Below are 19,837 nucleotides of genomic sequence, written 5' to 3'. Positions count from 1 at the left end.
TGTCTACACACACACAAACACACACACACACAATTAGAAGCAATGTATTTCTATTGGTAGTATGTTTCGTGCCTGCACCAAATAATAACAAATTAGAAGGAAATAGTCTTTTTTTAAATACAGATGTCAGTATTCTGAGGCTCTGAGCCATTTCTTTTCCTCGCGGACGGCAAAAAAACTCCGACATTATAAAATTTAAAATAAAAGGGTTAGGGTTAGGGTAAGATATTGAGTAGAAAATGTTTTTATGAACCACACAGCTTCTGGTATTCCAAGACCCGACCGACAAAAACACGTGGTGCAGACACGAAACACGCTACCAATAGAAATACATTGCTTTTAAAATCGTTCTGTGTGACACGAAAAAAATGCGAAAATCGTGTTGGTGAACACGAATCAATAGATTAAATACATTTCGTGACTATAACACGAAATGCCGTGAGTTGGTTGAGTACATAACAACAAAAAAATACATTTATTTATAATAGGGACATCTATGGCTATGCTGTAGAGCAATTGTTACAGCATAGCCAAATGAAAAACAGCTGAGAACAGTCATGTTTGCCACCATTCAGTGTTGTTTCTGGGGCCTCCCCTAGCCTATAGGATGTCTCTGTTCTGATAAACTTGTTTCAGAATCACTTATTGATAAGTTAGAGCATCAAGCCAACACAACGGCCTTATCATCTTCACCTTGTCCTGAATCTTGAGCATGTTAGAAGAAATTAAATCTTTCACACACACACACACACACACACACACACACACACACACACACACACACACACACACACACACTCCGCTCCTCCTATCTGCAGCACGGCAAAACAGTCGGTATGGCAAACCTACTACGGGGCTTAATAACTGAGTATTGACAAAGTGGTATCTTTTTTGTTCATCTTGTTACGGACTGGAAATGAGGTACAGAGTGTTCGTCCTGTCTCAAAGGGAAGCGCACTGATCTCAGTTAAAGGGTTTCTGTGGGCCTCAAATGTTCTGTTTTCTACATGTGAGGCCCACAGCTGGTGCAGAATGTCATTTAAGAGAACATGCATCACTTAAACACACCTTTAACTGTAAAATCTAACATATCATTGAAGGGAATGAGGTTAGCTTTTATCTTGATGTCATGTAAACTGTGCATGATTTAGGTTTTTATTTCTTTACGCCCTTATTGACGTTTCAGTATTGACAATCATCTCCCGTCGCAGAAAACCTGAACAATAGTTGATTTTGATTGCACAACAAATGGTAATGGCAACGTATGAGGACGTACGTTTTACTCTTATTTTCTGTTAAAAGGAATAATTCACACACAAAATGATTATTTGAATATCAATGAATCCCCCTGTGTTACCTTCTTGAATAAACCTTTATGTGTCTCGCATGCCTCGACACCTCGACACATAACAAAGAATCAAGTAGCAAACATTCTTCTTGATTAATGAAAGTCAGTTGAGGCTGCATAGAGCTTCGCCAAAACCACATCAAATCATCCATTTAATAACTTGTGAGTTGTGTGAGTGTTTGTTAAGAGATATTTAGACTCCGTTTACTTCAGTTCATTAAGACAGTTTTCTGTATTTAGATTCTCCATTCGCTGTGGATGCAGACATTAAAAACAGAGTATTCTTCAACATTACAAAGTAACACGTGGTGAGTATTTGTTATACAAACAATATATATATTTTAAGGACAAGGTATTCCTTTTAATTCATTGTCATGTAAGGTGCCATTTGACCACGTGTGTCCAGTGTGTTGCTGAACAGTTTACAGACAGCTGATATTATCATCTCATCTGCACCACGTTCAACTTTGAATGCTGAGTGTGCGATACATTAACACTACAGCTGTGCTCATGTGCAATGTGTTTAAATGCATAAGAAAGCATATCATATCTTTGATGGCTCCACTAACGGTGACTGCTGCTTGAATACACACTGAATGTACTCAACTTTCCTCTGATACTGAACTTCTAACCACTCGATATCTGCCATGTTGAAAAACTACTGATGCTTTTATACAAATAGTCTGAGGTGTAATCTTTCTCTCTCCTGTTATTACGTATGTGTTGCATCCCTGATTAGCGGCTTTTCTAAAAGAGGGGATATCTCATCATTGTATCCCTTTATTTTAAACTCTGAATGTGTTTGCTGGATTCTGCCAGAAATCTTCTAAACAAGAATAAATTGTTGAAATGTGTATAAGAAATAAAGAATATATTCATTACAAAACGTCGAGCGTCTTCGCAGATCATTATATTTAGTTTCAAATCAGTTACACAGTGTACAACATGACTGCAGCATCTAAAGTGTAATTTACAACCTCCTAATCCCACAGCATCAGCTCAAGGCTTTTTTACACGTTGTATCTGCAGAACCAGAGAAACCACAGCCGTTGTCCTCAACAACTAAACACATTTCCTCATCTCCTTCCTCCTGCCACCACAGTCTTTAAGACATAACTACCTTTCCTTCCTCTTTATTCCTTTCAGAGTTAAATGTGCACTAACGTGGCTTAAAAAGATGTGTACTAGAATGTAAACAAGTCCAAATATGTCACAAGCTGTAGCTAAATGTCAATACACTTGATCAGGCTCTCTTCCCCACTTTCATATCATGTAAAAAAGTGCTGAATTGCATATAAACCGACGGGGATGGGCTGCTACGCCCCCCCTGCGCCACTTATCATGAGGTGAAGAAACACAGGAGGGTCTGCAGCGCTGATAATGCTGCTCAAACGAAGAAAACATGTGGGTGCAGAAAGTAGATAAGAAACCGTTTGGGTTCTCTCTCCGGTGTGAGGGCTCTGCAGTTTCTGTTGTTGCAGGAGATGCAGGGATTAGGTTGGCTCGAGGCCAGACAGAGGTTTAGGTCCACGTCCTCACATCACAGCTTCAACCAGAAGACAGGTGCACACAAACATTCATGTACCTTTACCTCCATTCATCAATCCATTTACCCGTCTATCCATTTCCCATCTAATTGTCTATCCATCCATACTTCTATCTATCTTCCATCCATCCATCCATACTTCTGTCCATTCATTTATCCATTGATCCATCAATCATCCATCCATCCATTTATCCAGGTATCCATTTATAAATCCATCCATCCTTGTATTCATTAATCAATTTGTCCTGCGATCTATCTATCTATCTATCTATCTATCTATCTAAATCCATCCATGTCCATCACCAATGCATCTTTTAAATGTTTTCATCCATCCATTTATCCTCCATCTATCTTTCCATCCATATATCCATTTAGTCATACAGTAGATCCTCATCCATCATCGAACCATTTATCCTCCATCTATACATGTTTCCATCTATCCCACCCATACAGGTATCCATCAAATATCTTTTTATTTTTTTTATCCATCCATTGATCCATTTATCAATCTCTCCATCCATCCAGCTTTCTCCGGTTTGCGCTTTTACGCACGCCCTCGCCCACTTCCTCTCTCTCCACAGCAACAACAACAACAACCACAACTCGTAAACATCGATGAGGGCCTGATTCCCGCACATCAACAGGAGAGTAAAACGTGTTTCCTCGCTCCACCCTCTTCTTCACTGACTTTTAGAGAACGTAAACATCTCAGTACTACAGACCTTATCTCTCTCAAACAGGCGCGTAACTGTGCTGCGCTATCCATGCTATCTAGACTGAAAAACAAGCCTCCCCCCTGAGAGAGCTGCAGGACACGAGTAAGAAGCAGGTTGTTTTCTAGTTATGCAAGCGGAGGATAACAGAAGGACAAAGTCTTTCTGTTGTCAGAGAAGACAAAAGGATGATATGCGATCACCTGAGCCGGTTGCTGGCTCTTCACGTGATCTTCTGCGCCATGGGAAAAGCTTCCATCGACCAGGGTGCACGAAATCACGGAAAGAAAGGTTAGATAACAACTTTTTCTGCATTGTCGTAACAATTAAACAGCAACTTTTAAAGTAGAATAATTGGGAATATTGTGTAGACTAAAAACAACAGATGATCTCACTCTTTCAAAATGTGTTATTACAATAAGAAATGAGTTTATCGTCAAGTTGTGACATAAGTTTTGCATTGCCATATATGACAATAAAGCATTGAAATCTTGAAATTGAAATCTTGAAAGTAGGGTTCAAATGAAAAGGATTTGTTTTGCTGTGCAAAACACAAACCTTCTAATATGTAAAGAACAGGCCTGCTATACAAATATCTACAACATATCTAAAGTAAAATTCAAACGTTTACAGTATGACATATAACATGTACTGTAAAGGTGGATTGTATTTCTATGATTACAATGAGATGTAAACACACTTTTGGATTCTGTTGCCTCTCACCTCCTCAGTGTCTATACTTCTGAGAGAGGAGCCAGAAAACCCAAAGTGCTTCGCTCAGAGCAGGAAGGACTTCACGTGTTTCTGGGAGGAAGACGAGGAGCTGTCCGGCTCTCTGGATCAGTACTCCTTCACATACACCTACCAGTAAGCCACAATCAGTATAATATCAAACCATGTGGTGTCCAATATGGTCATCACACTGTAGGTCCAAGCCGGTGTTTCTACTTTATTTGTAATGCAAACCAATTGGTTACACATTACATAATGTATGGGTTATTAAATTAGGGATTGCAAATGTAATTTAAGGATTAAAAACAGACTAATTTGAGCACCTTTTCTAAAAGGTCAATATCTCAGTCTAGATACATACAAACTACTGCGAATGAGGTTACAGCCATACGAAGAAATAAATGGCTTAGCCCCACCATGAACAATGATGTTAAAGTAAGCAAAAGAAAGTCCGCCAACTCGCGCGGAGTAAATTGCACAGACGGCAGTTAGTAAGATTGATTCCAGTAGCCACTTGTCTGGAAATACCGAAGACCAGAAACGGTTTAAAAAACTTTTGTCACGTAGTGATCGTCTTCTCAATAGAACATCTTTGATAATGTCTTCTGACCAATCAGAATCAAGATAACGGCGTGGTGTTGTTGCAGGAAGTCCCGACGGAGAATACTTTTGCGGTATTACATCTCTATATACATCGATACAACATTACGTGTTGATAGAAATCAACACGTAATGAAATAAGACCCCACGGTTTGATGATTGATAGGTGTGTGGGCTGTCTTTCATTTTGACACACAGAACAATGGGGGCTATCCACCCTTATCCACAATGTAAAGTCATTCACAGCCTCTTCCCTCTTCTCTCTGTGAGGAGCAGCAGGTTCAGCTTTCAGAACAAAGTAACAAAAAAAATTGGCATTCATTTTTTTTAATGTGCAGTAATAGATGTATTTATTTTTCTTCTCAAGAGAGTACCAGAATGTGTATTTTATGTTAGTATTTCAAAAAATCTCCTGGGGGAGCATCCCCCCAGACCCCCCTGCAGGGGTTGGGTTTTCAACTTTTTCACCTGTGGGGAAATTGCAGGATTGGCTCCAGGTCGCCCTTTTTATTTACTACAAGACAAATGTGCCTTTTTATTTCATACAGTTCAATTTTGATTGAGACAGGGAAATAATCTAAACTTCACGCATAGCGTTTCACTGTCAAGGGGGGCGATATAGCGTGTATGTAATTACATTGCAAATACTGACTTGAGCCCCACCACCGTATGGGTTAGCCCTACCATAGATTACCCAACAAAAATACTCTGGCGCCGCCACTGCTCATTCGGCATAATGATTTTTTCCTATTTTTAAGATGTCTTTTTTACTTTCTCTTTATTTGTATTGTTTGCAGCAAATAAGTTACCAATTAAACATATTTAGCTGTCGGCTGTGCGTGGTGATGAAAAGCTGGTTCGAGGGCCCCCCAGTGAATGTTTGCCCAGAGCCCCCACAGACTCTAGAACCGCCACTGCTTCTGGAGACATAAAACTTTAGCCAATTCAGAAAAGTGCTTCTTCCAAACAACTGCTCTCTCTGAACCGAGGTTTTTTTCTGTCTCCCTCTCAGGAATGAAAACAGCAGCAGGTGTCCACTGAAGATGCTCCCTGCAGCGGGGGGGAAGAGGCTGTTCTTCTGCCATCTGAACCAAACGCAGATGTTCGTCCAAACGGACATCGAGGTTCATCGAGAGGGAAGACTGATCCACAATCGCAGCCTCCTCATCGAGCTCGTCTGTAAGTTTGTTTTACTGCAATCCAAGCCGTCAAATCTAGGTTTGCATAAGAATAATAATCAGCATTCATTTTTATTTCCTCGAAAAATATCCCTAACAAGTCCAGTTTTAACCCTTTTGAAGCTCTGGTAAGTAAGAAACCAGAAAGGGTAAATTGTTGGGAAAATACTGAATGTCCTCTTCCAATAACAGAGTCACATGATAACAAAGGTATCCCAACTGCAGCTGTGAACATGACAGGATGTGTGATTACCTAGAAGAGCATCAGGACTGTTTGAGGCATATGATAGCTATGTGATTAACATGATGATTCAGCCTCTATGGAGAGAGACATATGACAAGCATGATCATTTCTGACGTGGAGCTAATCTGAAGTAAACATTGAATACTGCTTTCTATTCCTCCATCTTGTGACTGAGAGCATTTTGAGAGAAAGTCAGCATTTTGAGATTTTGAGAAAAAGTCAGAATTTTGTGAGAAATTTTGAGAAAAAGCCAGAATTTTGAGATTTTGAGAAAAAGTCAGAATTTTGAGAAAAAGTCAGAATTTTGAGAAAAAGTCAGAATTTTGAGATTTTGAGAAAAACAACCAACATTTTTCCCCCCAGAATTTTGAGAAAAAGTCAGAATTCTTTGATTGATTACCTACAAGAGCCGGTATTCCTCCATCTTGTGACTGTGTAACTCCCCTCTTGGATATCGGACACTGTTCAGGAACTAGTTGTACCAAATGCAAAACAGTAATTTAGCCTTTGTATTTTTCCATGCAAGTAGCTAGCTCTAGCTCCAAACGTTGCTAGATGTTTGGCTAGTTAAGCTGGCACGAAAGTCACCAAAACTGAGAGCTCGTCCCTTTAGGCCTTCCTCCATAGTCACTAGTCGCAGTGTTTCAGACTTTTGGTGAAGACTAATCTTTCCTCAACCCCTCTTCATCTCCTCCCTAACCATCTACCTCCTCTCTTCAGTTATTCTGGATCCTCCGGCTAACGTGACGGTGAGCAGGACGGCTCAGCCGCTCCAGCTCAACCTCAGCTGGGTTCCTCCTGCTCTAAAGTACATGGACGACAGCATGATTTATGAAGTCATCTACACTACAGTGGGCAGCAACGTGGGGCAGGTAGGATCACTATCTTATACATGACTCTACTTATCAACCCTAAAAGTGAAGTTCCTCAACAACTAAACTGCATTTACATGTTGGAGAAAACGTATTTTCTTACGGATTACGCTCATAGTTTTAAACACATTGTGAAATAATGCAACAAAACATTATTTTTGTGGCTGAAATAACTTGATGAGGTTAAGACAGTTAAAGATCATGGTTTGGCTTAAACTTGGTATCTTTTTTATTCGCTAGCTTAAGCTACATAGGTAGGTTAAAATATATCAACCTTTGACTTTTTGTTTCACACGAGACACAAATATTGTCCTCTTTAGTAAAATGTTGGTTTAACCCATTAATTCACACCAATCTCCCTTAAAATGCTGATTTCCACGGTCTTTGATCAGAAATCTATTTGGAGTCCTCTAACACAGGGGTGTCAAACTCAAGGCCCGGGGGCCAAATCCGGCCCGCGACTTCATTTCATGTGGCCCGCAAGAGCTTTCAAAGAATATAATATGTTTATTACGGTTACATGCCACTTTACAGAAGCAGGTTGCCCATAAACTACATGTCCCACAACGCATCTCGTTTTGTGACATGCGCACTGAAGACACTTGCAATTATTTGCCCTGGACTTCTGCTTTTCAGACGTAAGTTATTATCCTATCCGACAATAATCCAATTCAGAGGCAATAATTTAATATAATACATTATATATATGTATAATATATTCATATAAGTATATTTATATAGTTACAACCGGCCCTTTGAGTGCAACCATAATGTTAATGTGGCCCGTGATGAAATTGAGTTTGACACCCCTGCTCTAAAACAAACCTTACCCCAGTAAAAAGGGGAGCAGTCTACATGGATATTTAAAGGTTGAATAAAACTTTTAGCAGCAGGTTTTATTGTCTGCTAGGTGCACATTAAGACCTGTATTGATGAACTGAGGATTGTTTTCCAGGTTGAGGTGGTTGCAGCCAGCTCAGAGTTGATCCTGAGAGGCCTGCAGCCGGGCCAAATGTACAAGATGAGAGTCAGAGTGAAGCTCGACGGGATCAGCTACAACGGCTACTGGAGCGCCTGGAGCGACCCGGTGTTCATGGAAACAGTGCCGGCAGGTGAGCAATAAGGAAATGTGTCAGATACTCATGGAGGTATTTTGGCTATACATAGACGCGTTGGTTTTATTGTTCTTGCTTAGTTTGTTCCCAAAGCAATAACTGTTGTTCCTCCTCCAGAACTCGACCTCCTCATCATGTCGCTGACTCTCATCATCTCCTTCATCCTCGTTGTGCTGTCTCTCACCATGCTCCTGTCCCATCGAAGGTCAGATAACCAGCAACACAAGGCTTATATACAAGCCACAGAGAAATTGGTTGCATCCTAAAGTAACGATTATCTCAAAAAGACATGTAGAATAATAGTGTTTTGCTTCTGTGCTCGTTTCAGGTTTGTCGTCAAGAAGGTTTGGCCGACTATTCCAACTCCTGACAGCAAGTTCAAAGGCCTTTTCAGTGTTTATGGAGGAGACTTTCAGGTAAGAACAATACACGTTTACACCCATGGTAGCAGCTCTGTGAGGCTGCACTAACATCAAGGCTGCTGTATGCTAAATGCTACCGTCAGCAGGCTTACAATTCAAATGCTAGCAAGTTAAGCTGGGAAAATGTTGTTAGCAAACCTTGTTTAGTAATAAATTAAAAAAACAGAAACATTAGACAGTACTGATTGCCATGCCAGTCCATCCAATGATAGTCAAGACAGTTCACTCCATACCACAAATGCCAACCTCATGGTGTTACCAGAGAAAGTCTAGAAAAGGGAGATAGCGAGAGTCCGTTTTCTGTATCTGTGTCACGTGGTTTTGCCACTGAGCCCTTTAGGAGACTAGTGTCCTTTCTCTATTCAGTCAATCTTAGATGCAAATGTGAAACAGGATTATGACGAATTCTTGTCCCCAACGTTTATATTTGACCCATTTTCCAGAAGACACATACCTTCCAACATTCTTACATTAGAATGTCATTTTTTAGAAGGATATATAAGGAAAGAATTGACCTTATTCAAAATCTATCTCTGTCACAGCAACACAGTCGCAAGATCTAGCAACTGTTGCTTTGTTGACGTTATGAATCTAACCAAACTGTGTTCTAAAAACTGTTACATTTCAAACAATGCCCTAGTTAAATTATTTTTCAAATGAATGCCAGCTTTATAAATGTATTTTATAAGCAAAAGAAAATAGAAATACTTTAGACCACACCACTTAGGAGACCATTTCCATACCATACATGTTCATACCATTGCCACAGCTTGCATTGCGTCATGTTTTGGGAATATTTGGGACAGTACTTTCTTCTTGTCTGAAAACTGCCAGACCTTTCTCTCTGATCTTTCCTAATCACTTCATTGTTGTTTTTGTACAGGAGTGGTTAGGGCAGACCAACAGAGGCATAAGGTTGACTCCAGCTTTCTTCTACTCAGAGGAATGCCCTTCTCCTCTGGAAGTCCTGTCTGAACTCAGCCCACGACCATCCCTGCCCTTCCCGCCTCTGCCACCCAAAGCCTTTAGAGCTTTGCCCTCAGTCAGAAAAGAAGACGACGACGTGAAGACGGAGCCGGAAGACAGAGAGTTGATGGACAGAGGTGATCCAGTTCTGTCAGAGCAAAGGACAGCGACACCACACAACCTCTGGCTGATAGACCGCATAAGGGCGCTCAACCAAAGCCAAGTTCCCTGCTCCCAGTCCTACCTACTGGAGTCCCAGGACACCTACGTTACCCTGAGTGGAAAAAACCAAAACATAGACGAACTGGATGACGTTCTGGAGGAGACGTTACCCCTCGAGGTGCTTTTTGCCTCCAGAAAGACGGCGTCGTATGAATCTCACTCCGACCTGGGATCCGTGCCGCAGAGCTCCAATTCGAGTCGACTTTCATCACAGTCCAGCTTTGAGTACCCAAACCACGCCTGGATGACAAAAGGCCCGGGGTACACCTACATGGCGGTGGCAGACTCTGGGATTTCTATGGATTATAGCACCATGAGCAGAGTGGAGGATTTTGGAAAAGCTGTCATCTACTCCAATGATTACAAAAACGAGATCCCGGCTTTTAGAAGTCCCTTCCTGCCGAGTCATCACCACATCGACGATGACGGCTGAAAGATGGACGGCCTACACATTAACTGAGTCTTAAAGGTCACCTATTATGCAAAGTCCACTTGTTCATGTCTCTTCTACATCAACATGTGTCCCCTCTGTGGAAAGAGAAAAAAGATTCGCTCACTTTTTGTCCTGACCCATTTCTATAAAAACCTGTTTTTCTGATTTTGGCCACTTTGTGAAGTCATAAAGATTTTTTGGCTTGTGTAACCATTAGCCAATCGGCAACCAGGGTAACCCCCCCACCACCTTTTCACCTGAATCTCTTCCTAGAGCACCATTTCTAACCAAATATCTCTCAGAGGGGCGTGGGGAGGGGCTCCTTATTTTCATCTAAAGTAACAGACAGAGAATCAGCACTTTGGAAACAGGGCTGAAACAGAGGGGATTATGGGTAATGCTGCAATGATCTGTTTGGTGTTTGGAGCCAAACACTTCAGAGTAGGGCTCCTCGATTATGGCAAAAATCATAATCTCGATTATTTGGGTCAATAATTGATATCACGATTATTAAAAACGATTATCCATTTACTTTGAAAACATCAATTTATTGGAGAAAAAAATGTCAACAGTATGTTTTTAACAGTTGATCACCCTGAACTGTAAGTATAATTCAACAGGAAAAAAAAAAAAATCGTAATTGCGATTAAAATACGATTAATTGAGCGGCCCTACTTCAGAGACATGTTTTGTATCCGAGACCTATAATATATTGATGAAAAAAAGGATAATAGGGGACCTTTAAATCTGACTTGATGAAGGGTTTTTCGATATGCACCCAAAGTTAGAGAACCTGTCATGGACTGTTATGAAAGGTGTACCAAGACATTGGGAGCAGACTGATACCGAAGTGTACGCTAAAGGACTCAGGAGGAAGAGCCCGCCGGATGTTCATACTTCACTCAAACTTTATCCAAAACACAGCTGTGGTGAGCACCAAATACTGATATTCAGTGCAAAGATCTGCATGCTGATCTGTAAGTATCCATTCCTGTAGATCAGAGCAGAATGGACGCGTGTTTCCATAGTGGTTTATTCATATTGCAGCTAAGAGTACTTTTCAAGCATATTGTTTTTTGCTAAATGTTAGCTTACAGCAGCAGTGTTAACGCGCTTAAGTTTAGCCGGTATAATGTTCACCATGTTTGTTTTTGCCATCATAATAAAGTGTTAACATGCTAACAATTGCTTATAAGCACTACATGCAAAGCGAAGCATGGGAAGTCATGTTTGCAGGTGACCACCATAAAGTAAATGTTAAAATATTTAAATTCCGACTGAAGTGTTAGACTGACAGCCTGGTATTGCCATTATTTTTTAAAACTAATGACACTAATTACTCAACCGATGCCCTGAACTAGGGAACTGTGGTTTATTTTAAGTGAATTTTAGGTTAATGTCTTAAGTCAGTATGACCAAAGCATCAAATTATTATTAATGCACTGCTGAAAATAGTCCCCGATCAATGTATCATTCACCTGTTGAACTTTTGCTGCAAATGACTGTGCCCAGCTGTTTGACGTAATTATAAAGTAGAGCTTATAGAAGCACATGAAACAAGATATCTGTGAACTCTTGTGATTTGAAAGATTAAAGGTGGGGTAGGTAATTTTGGAGAAACCAGCTCGAGTGCGCTAGAATTTGAAAATACACAACCGGAAAAAATCGGCCACTTCCTTACAGAGCCCCTCCTCCAGCACACACGAACGCGCACATGACCAATGAGGGCACGAGATAAATGTGTGCACGAGATGGAAGGCTGACAGGCAGGTAGGCCATCCAGTCATTTTAGCCGGGCCGCCACGTGATCTGTCTCTTAAATGTGTGTCAACCACAGACCTAAGGACGCGTCACTGTGGCACTCTATGGGCTTGAGTTTAACTGACAGGAAATTCTGCATCATGAAAACTAAGAGTAATGTTGGTTCTCTTATGTTGACAAAATATAGAATATATTGGTAGCAGTATGTTGTTAAATAGCCCCAAAATGAAAATTAAACATCGTTAGATATCGTCTTAGTATTTTGGTTATCAAAGTATGGCAGAAGTGGCTTTTTTCCAGGTTTTAAAAGGCTGCATTAAAGTATAAGTAACGCTATTTTCTGACCTTAACAGCTGTTCTATTGTTTGCCTTAACCACTTAGAAATACAATTCACAAAACAATATTCATAATTGTTTTCTCTCACATCTATCATTTCAATGGCATTACCAAATGGAAAGAAACTGTATGTGTAAATAATATTGAAATGTTTATTTTTCTGGATAAAATGAAGTCAAACGAGTACTACTGTACTTAATATGTGTTCTCATGTGACTGTAGATGTGTCTTTCTTGTGGAGTCGAAGTTGTGTTTAGGTCAATGCTGCCATCTAAAGAGCAGAGCATGTACAGTTTCTGTTTCTATGCAAAACATTTCAGGCTTCTTTGCTTTTTTGGCTTTGGAAAAATGTATTGTAAGTGGAATAAATGCTTCTATAAAAGAATATAAAAACATGAAATCATTGCTGACTCCTTCATTCTTTTGAAAACAAAAGTCAGAGGGTCGTATGACACAAAAAGGAAAGAAAACTCACATAAAACAAGAAGTGAATAATAAGAATACTTTATTTATTTTGGTAGGAATTAAGTTTCTTGACAGTTTCTCCATTATAGAATGAAAAAAAAAACATAAATAGAGAATATGTAATAAACATAACAAGTGTAAGTCATTCAGTGCACGAAATATAATATAATAATGATGTTATGGTAACAAAGGCTTTGTTCTATACATCTCATGTTCACTGCAACATGTAAGGCCTGAGGAGCTAAAATAAGGAACACTTTCACAGAAAAAACATCGCTGAGTGAACGAACCAATTTTCAACATCTCCCACAATGCAACAGTCTTTGATACAAATATGTTTAGGCCATTTTAAACTCCATTGAACCATCAGGGGAGATTGACAGCTTCCACTCTTTAGGGGCTGCAGCCGGTCTGTCCTCTCTCTCTTTGGTACAGGCGTCCTCTGTGATGCCGGTGGCAGAAAGGTAAACGTTCCACAGCTCCTTCAGTCCGGCTGCTGCAGCCTCGTAGCTCCGGTCCCGATCCAGAGTACAGCGCATCTGGAAATACCGATCAAGAACGTCCAGGATGGGATCCGTGGCGGAGGATTCCCCGCCGGCGTGCTCAGAGTCCACGTCCGACCTGTTATGGCAATTATGGTATTATAGCTTAATGCAGTGTAATCCTAATGAAATATGAGTGGTATCCTGGGAATGGCATTTACATGTGCTCCAGGGGGGGTATCTGTAATCTGTTCTTTGTAGGGTGTGAGTTTTCATTGGTCCCTCTTCTTTAGAGAAGACCAGGAAATGATGGATACACGGATCGTGTTCAAATCAATAGGCACGCAATGACTCTGAATAATAATGATCACGCCACCAAACACACATTCAAACTAAAGGAACCAGCCTGTTTGGAAAATGTGAGAAGTAGAAAGTACAGGTATTTGGGTTCAACATGTAAGAAGTAGAAAGTACAGGTATTTGAGTTCAACATGTAAGAAGTAGAAAGTACAGGTATTTGAGTTCAACATGTAAGAAGTAAAAGTAAAAAGTCATCAGAAAAATAAGTAGTGGAGTAAAGTACTGATACCAGAAAAATGTACTTAAGTAAAGTAACAAAGTATTTGTACTCCACTACTTCCCAACTCTGCTCAGAAGGAGTCGTCATGCTTGCAAGCAATAAAAGAAAAGATCTTATATCGATATTGTGATTCTTTGCATATTTCATCATTTTCTCTAGACAGCAGCTGATTTCTGTCGTGTCAAATTATCATATAATCATTTAAAACATATAGTCTTATACTCTGATTGCCTTTTACACTGTTAAATTGTATTTTTTGTCTTGTATGTGTTTAACAGAAACATATGTTAAGGAGGGTAAAAGGAAGTGTAAAAAGGGGATATGCAAATGGTTAAGGACGGGGGGGTTTTATGGTTTAATGGTGGGGATGTTTAGATGATGCCTCAGGGAATTTAAGGGTGAGACCAGTTGGCTTTTCTCTCCTATATAGTGTGACTGTAAGCTGTGTTCGGGGTGCAGAACTTCTCCATAGAGAGGCGAAGTCGCTCCCTTTCCAGGGGAGCTCCATGGGACCTTATTTCGAAAAAAGTATGTATTGAAGTCAATGGAGAGAGAAAGATTATCTTTGGATCCCGTTTGAATTGGGCCACGAATTACACATATGATGTTTGTCAATTTAAAAGATAATTTTGCAAGTCAAAAAAATAAGAATGTGTCGTTAAACTGTGAAGTAACACTTTGTGTGAAACCGCTCAATGAACTACATCTCCCATCTTGCACCACACACCAAGACGGCCGTCACGTTGGCACATTTAACTTCTTTCTTTCAGAATGAGGCGAAAAGTATTAAAAGAGGTGAAAATCACTTCAAGTCTGGGCATGCTGAGAGCTGTGCATACACACAAGGGGAGTTAGTCGGTTCCGTAAGAGCCAGCATGCGGGACCGGGATTCTGGGATTTGTAGTCTTTCTAGTTGCGTATTTTTAATATTCTTATATTTCAACAGTTTTACGACAAACTGTGACTTTTTTGACATGGAAATGATTTTTTAAGATTGACAAACATCATATGTGTAATTCATGGCACAAAACGGGATCCAAAGATAATATTTCTCTCCATTGACTTCAATACATACTTTTTCAGAAATAAGGTCCCATGGACCGGAAGTAGATGGGCGGGACTTCGCCTCTCTATCCTCTGAGGATGTAGTAGCTCTGTTCCTAGATTTGGGATCGATTTCGACAGACCTGAAAGAGGCGATGAGGCGGCAGGGGGCGGAGGAAGGGGAGCGCTGTTTCAGGATGTGTGTGAGGAAGGAGGAAGTGTCGCAGAGCAGCGCTGACAGATGTGCAGCACTGCTCTGATCCTCACTGTGGTTTCCCCCCAGGAAGCCCTCCAGTCTGTCCACGATGATTAGAGACGGGGGGGTGGGAGACGTGTTCTGGGACTCGTGGAGGCCGGCCACCTGCTGCAGCAGATCCCCCAACGTCCTGGGATAGGAAAACTTGATTTTCTGTTCAAAATAAAAACAGACAGAGAAGCTGAATGAATGACTGTAGCTGCTCAGGAATGTGATTGACAGGAAAATGGTGGAATAATTTGAAAATGGTAGAATAATTTGACGTAGTTTATTTTTTACACTTTTTATAGTTATGTATTATTCCATAAAAACACAGAAGAAAACAGAAAGAAACAATACACATATTATTAAAAATATTCGCAGATTATATTAGTTACAGATTTGTTGGATTAAAAACAAATCTATGAACTATTACCAACTACATCCCCCCACTGTGTGTACCTTGAGACTCTCTGGGCTGGGGACACATTTCTGCAGAGACACCGGGAGGCTCTGGATCTGAGTCTGGGTGAAGAACACGACCCTCACCCCCAGCTCAGAGGCCGCCATCACCGCAGACAGCAGCAGCAACGAGCGGCTGATGGAGCTGTCTCCTAGCAACAGCACCGAGCTGCTGACGGAGCTGTCTCCTGGCAACAGAGCACTACAAGCTGAATGTGGAACCACCGTTACATCCTTGTCTGTTTGAGACATAAAAGTCCTAAAAACACTCGTTAATATGTCCGCCATGATGACTGAGACGGTATCGGTGATGTATAAAGAGGACTTATATTTTCCTTCTTCTTCGATCTCTACTTTATTTTTATTTTCTTCTTTTCGTTGGTTTTTAGAGGCGTTGCATTGTCACCTACTACTTGGTTATGAATTCACCAAAACCTGCTCATATAACTTAAGAAACATTATAATAAAAAAAAGATACACTTTTCTTGAAGATGTGTAGCGTTTGCCGCGTCTGTTTTCATGTTGCACACCGGTGTTCACGCTGCTCAGGTCCGTGTGGAAAGGCTTCGTTCACCGTAACGTTCCGCTCCATGTACACAATAGTATTTCCCTTGTGTTTAAAGTTAACATCATGCCCCAAATTATAAGCCTAATTAAAAAGATAAGTTTTTAATTTACTTAAATTTTTTCCAATTGAGGTTGCTGTTCTAAGATCAAATGGGAGCCGTTTGGGGCCATAAAAACAGAAAGCAGCCTCCCCAGTTTTCTCATGGTAAGGGTTTCCGGTTAAATCTGACAGCTTCCGGGACACCGTAGAATCACAACATCAGCTGTTGTGGCCAAGATGGCGCGTAACCCAGTGGAGTTGGAGGTTGCTCTGGACTCGGATCCGGCCGGGGATCAGGAGGATAAAGAGGTTTTGAGACGATGCAGAGGAAGACCCAGACTCACGGACTCAGACCGGGCTCAGAGGCGCCTGGAGTCCCGGAAGAAGTACGATATCCGGCGGGTTTACCTGGGAGAGTCGCACAAGCTGTGGAGTGAAGTGAGGAGGAGAACCAGCCTGAGTGATGCTGGTCTGGCAGAGTATCTGATCCTGCTCAACAACACTTATGGAGAGAAGTACCAGCAGGAGTACTGCGGGTGAGCACAGACACTGTTTATATATGCTAATGTTACTTAACCAGACCATGCATGCCTTCATTCATAAAAAGGTTAATAGAGGATTGTGAGAATTTGGTTGGGGGTATTGTCCAATATCTGGATCAAACTACCAGAAACCTGCAGGTCCGCTGCAACTCAAACTACTTTTAAATCCAGGCTGAAGACTTTTCATTTTGCCGGTGCTTTTAATTGATATATTCACATCTTTTTCTTCATGTACCTGTGTTATTCATGTTTTATTATCTTTGCTTTTTAATGTTTCTAATGTGTTTTATGCTCTTAATATCTTTCATTTTTGTTAAGCACTTTGAATTGCCTTTTGTTGAAAAGTGCTATATAAATAAACTTTCCTTGCCTTGATTAATATGGTCTGCTGTAATATTAGTGACTTTTCCTTATTTTCTGTCAGCCTAATGTTGTTTGCTTTTTTGTTTGTTCTTCAACTTCATAATTTGTTATCCTGCTTGACCCAACCAGACCATGCAAGTCTTTTTTTTTTTATAGATTAGATCAAATCAAATCAAAGTCATTATTGTTTGCCATTATGGTTGTGTATCAACTTTATAAGGAAGAACTCTATCTCTGCTTAATCTGACCAGTCACTGTCCATTTCATTGCATTACAGGAAGAAGATTGCTCCAGAAGTCTCTATAAAACAGAAAAAAGGTAAGTTGACAGATGGGGATATTTTGAATCCATTTCAAATTGCGTTTCATGCAAGTTATTATTTTCTTTTTTTATAACTTTTTATTTATTCCACAAATATATAACATATATGGGGATGTAATTAAAAATCACACCCGCCTCAGTTTACAGTCCACTCAAATCTACACGTTATTGCTCACATACACAGTGCCGATTCTTGTGGGGGCTCTTGGCAAACATTCACTGGGGGCCCCTCGAATCAGCTTTGCAACGAAATTTAAGAAAAGAAGCAGCATTTTATGGCGCGCTATGCATGGGGCCGCCTTGAGGGGGTTTCCCGACATGTCATTGCAGTAAATTAAAGGGTGTTTCATGTTGTCGTTGCTGTGGGCCTTCTTAATCTACCTTCTTTGGGGGCCCCAAGCAGTTGCCTGCCTTGCCTGTCCGCAAGTGGCGGCCCTGCACATACATACATTACCCCTTTCCATCTAAGTCTTGGCAAATTATAAATAAATACAGACATTCATTTAAATTCTCTGACCTCTCCCTGGGTAGTCGGTACAGATAGGTATGCTTACAAATCCGAAACAGGCGCTAGTTAAAAATTAAATATAAAAGAAAATAATGCAAGTTATTTTTAATGCAAACAAATATGTGGGAAAAAAAGACTTTAATCGACAATATTATTAACAATGACCACTTGTTGTTGTTTCCCAGGCAGGAAGGACCGGGTGTCCAGCCTCCAGAGCCTGGTCAGCTGGTACCAGGATCACAGCCGCTCCTGCCCTCACGAGCCCCAGCTCAGAGCCCTGGAGCCTCAGATCAACTTCTCCACCGCCGCTATCTGGCAGTGCGACTCCAACCACTCCTTTGTGCAATACCTGTTCTCCCCACCGAGGGAGGCCAGTGACTCTGAACCTGAGGAGGAGGTAGTGATGGAAGAGGAGGAGGAGGAGGAGGAGGAAGAGAGGGCGGAAAAAACAGACGTGGACGTGGCTAAAGAAGCTGTGAGCAGGAAGAGAAGAAAAGACGCTCACAAACAGTTTAAAGGTGAAGCATGTTCAGTCGATAACGATTCAAATCCAATATAGCATGTTTTGGGTAATTCAATATGAAATAAGACGTTATTATTGCACAGGTGTGCCTTAGGCTGGCCACAATAAAAGGCCACTCTGAACATGCCACTGACATGTTAGGGTTAGGGTTAAACCTGACTGGTTTTCGGACCCCCCCAGACCCCCCCAAAAAAGCAAAACTGCACGTTTCAGAGTGGCCTTTTATTGTGGCCAGCCTAAGGCACACGTGTGCAATAATCATGCTGTCTAATCAGCATCTTGATATGCCACACCTGTGAGGTGGGATGGATTATCTCGGCAAAGGAGAAGTTCTCACTATCACAGATGTTTTCAGATTTGTGAACAATATTTGAGAGAAATGGTTATTTTGTGTATATAGAAAATGTTTTAGATCTTTGAGTTCATCTCATGAAAAATGGGAGCAAAAACAAAAGTGTTGCAGTTATATTTTTGTCCAGTGTATGTACACATGACAATAAAAGCCTTGAACCTTGGAGTAGCTGGGAAATGCTGAACATGTTTTATTATGTATCTGTTTTTCTGTAGATGTGAGAGAAAATGTTTCTGAAGGACAACAGACACCCATGAGCCCGATAGAAGAGGCTGCATCTGTAGACCAGCAGCCCAGAGGAGAGGCCTGCTGTGGGGATGTTCCACTAACAGGACAGCCTGTGTGGGAGATGGAGCAACATCCAGGCTCCCCTGCTGAAGAGTTTCCATCGGACGAGGAGGCGGAGGATCTGAGGCAAGACGGAGAAGAAGAAGAAGAAGAAGAAGAAGAGATTAGGACGGTGCCTCTCGGATACGAGTGTGTAGAAGTGACGCAGTCTTTAATGGATAAACTGGAAAAGACGAGAGAAGACTCGTTGCTGTCTCAGAGCGGTTCAGTTGGATCGGAGCTTTCTGTCCCGTCGAACATCCCGGAGCAGAGCGAGATGTTCGACCCTCACTCTCTGCAGACGGTGGTGAGCAGCTGTGAGATCCCCGACCAGAGGAACACTTTGGGAGGACCGCAGGTTAGTGAATGAGAACTGTGAAGAGATCTATTATGCTCCCTTTCCTGTAGTTTGTTATATCGGTTATTGTGCATGTAAATAGTTTGCAAAGGCTTTAATTCCCTGTGTTCCCTTGGCTGATACGCCTCCTTTGGACTCCTTTGTTTACTAAAATAACATACTGACATCACTATATAACA

At 41.0% G+C, this 19,837-nt stretch overlaps 3 protein-coding genes across 3 annotated transcripts; 2 read left to right on the top strand and 1 right to left on the bottom strand.

Moving 5' to 3' along the window:
• The first annotated feature begins 3,632 nt into the window (after positions 1–3,632).
• On the top strand, positions 3,633–10,495 carry epor (erythropoietin receptor). The gene is made up of 8 exons (XM_010792131.1): positions 3,633–3,898; positions 4,339–4,474; positions 5,952–6,118; positions 7,082–7,233; positions 8,189–8,345; positions 8,466–8,553; positions 8,677–8,764; positions 9,654–10,495. The coding sequence occupies exons 1-8, from the start codon at positions 3,796–3,798 to the stop codon at positions 10,389–10,391; spliced, it is 1,629 nt and encodes a 542-aa protein (XP_010790433.1). The 5' UTR covers positions 3,633–3,795; the 3' UTR covers positions 10,392–10,495.
• Positions 10,496–12,989: 2,494 nt separating this feature from the next.
• On the bottom strand, positions 12,990–16,467 carry swsap1 (SWIM-type zinc finger 7 associated protein 1). The gene is made up of 3 exons (XM_010792130.1): positions 15,758–16,467; positions 15,204–15,469; positions 12,990–13,575 (listed from the first exon to the last, which is right to left on the bottom strand). The coding sequence occupies exons 1-3, from the start codon at positions 16,043–16,045 to the stop codon at positions 13,293–13,295; spliced, it is 837 nt and encodes a 278-aa protein (XP_010790432.1). The 5' UTR covers positions 16,046–16,467; the 3' UTR covers positions 12,990–13,292.
• A 111-nt stretch (positions 16,468–16,578) lies between these two features.
• On the top strand, positions 16,579–19,658 carry LOC104963531 (coiled-coil domain-containing protein 96-like; the record flags this gene model as incomplete). Its single annotated transcript, XM_010792132.1, has 4 exons — positions 16,579–16,900; positions 17,547–17,587; positions 18,284–18,616; positions 19,189–19,658. Coding segments are annotated over exons 1-4 (1,143 nt in total), but the record flags the coding sequence as incomplete, so codon positions are not given.
• Between the last annotated feature and the right edge of the window lie 179 nt (positions 19,659–19,837).

This window comes from Notothenia coriiceps, unplaced genomic scaffold (assembly GCF_000735185.1).
Source record: "Notothenia coriiceps isolate Sejong01 unplaced genomic scaffold, NC01 NC01_scaffold00036332, whole genome shotgun sequence".
Lineage (NCBI taxonomy): Eukaryota > Metazoa > Chordata > Actinopteri > Perciformes > Nototheniidae > Notothenia > Notothenia coriiceps.
This window is presented reverse-complemented; position numbering and strand designations above follow the sequence as displayed.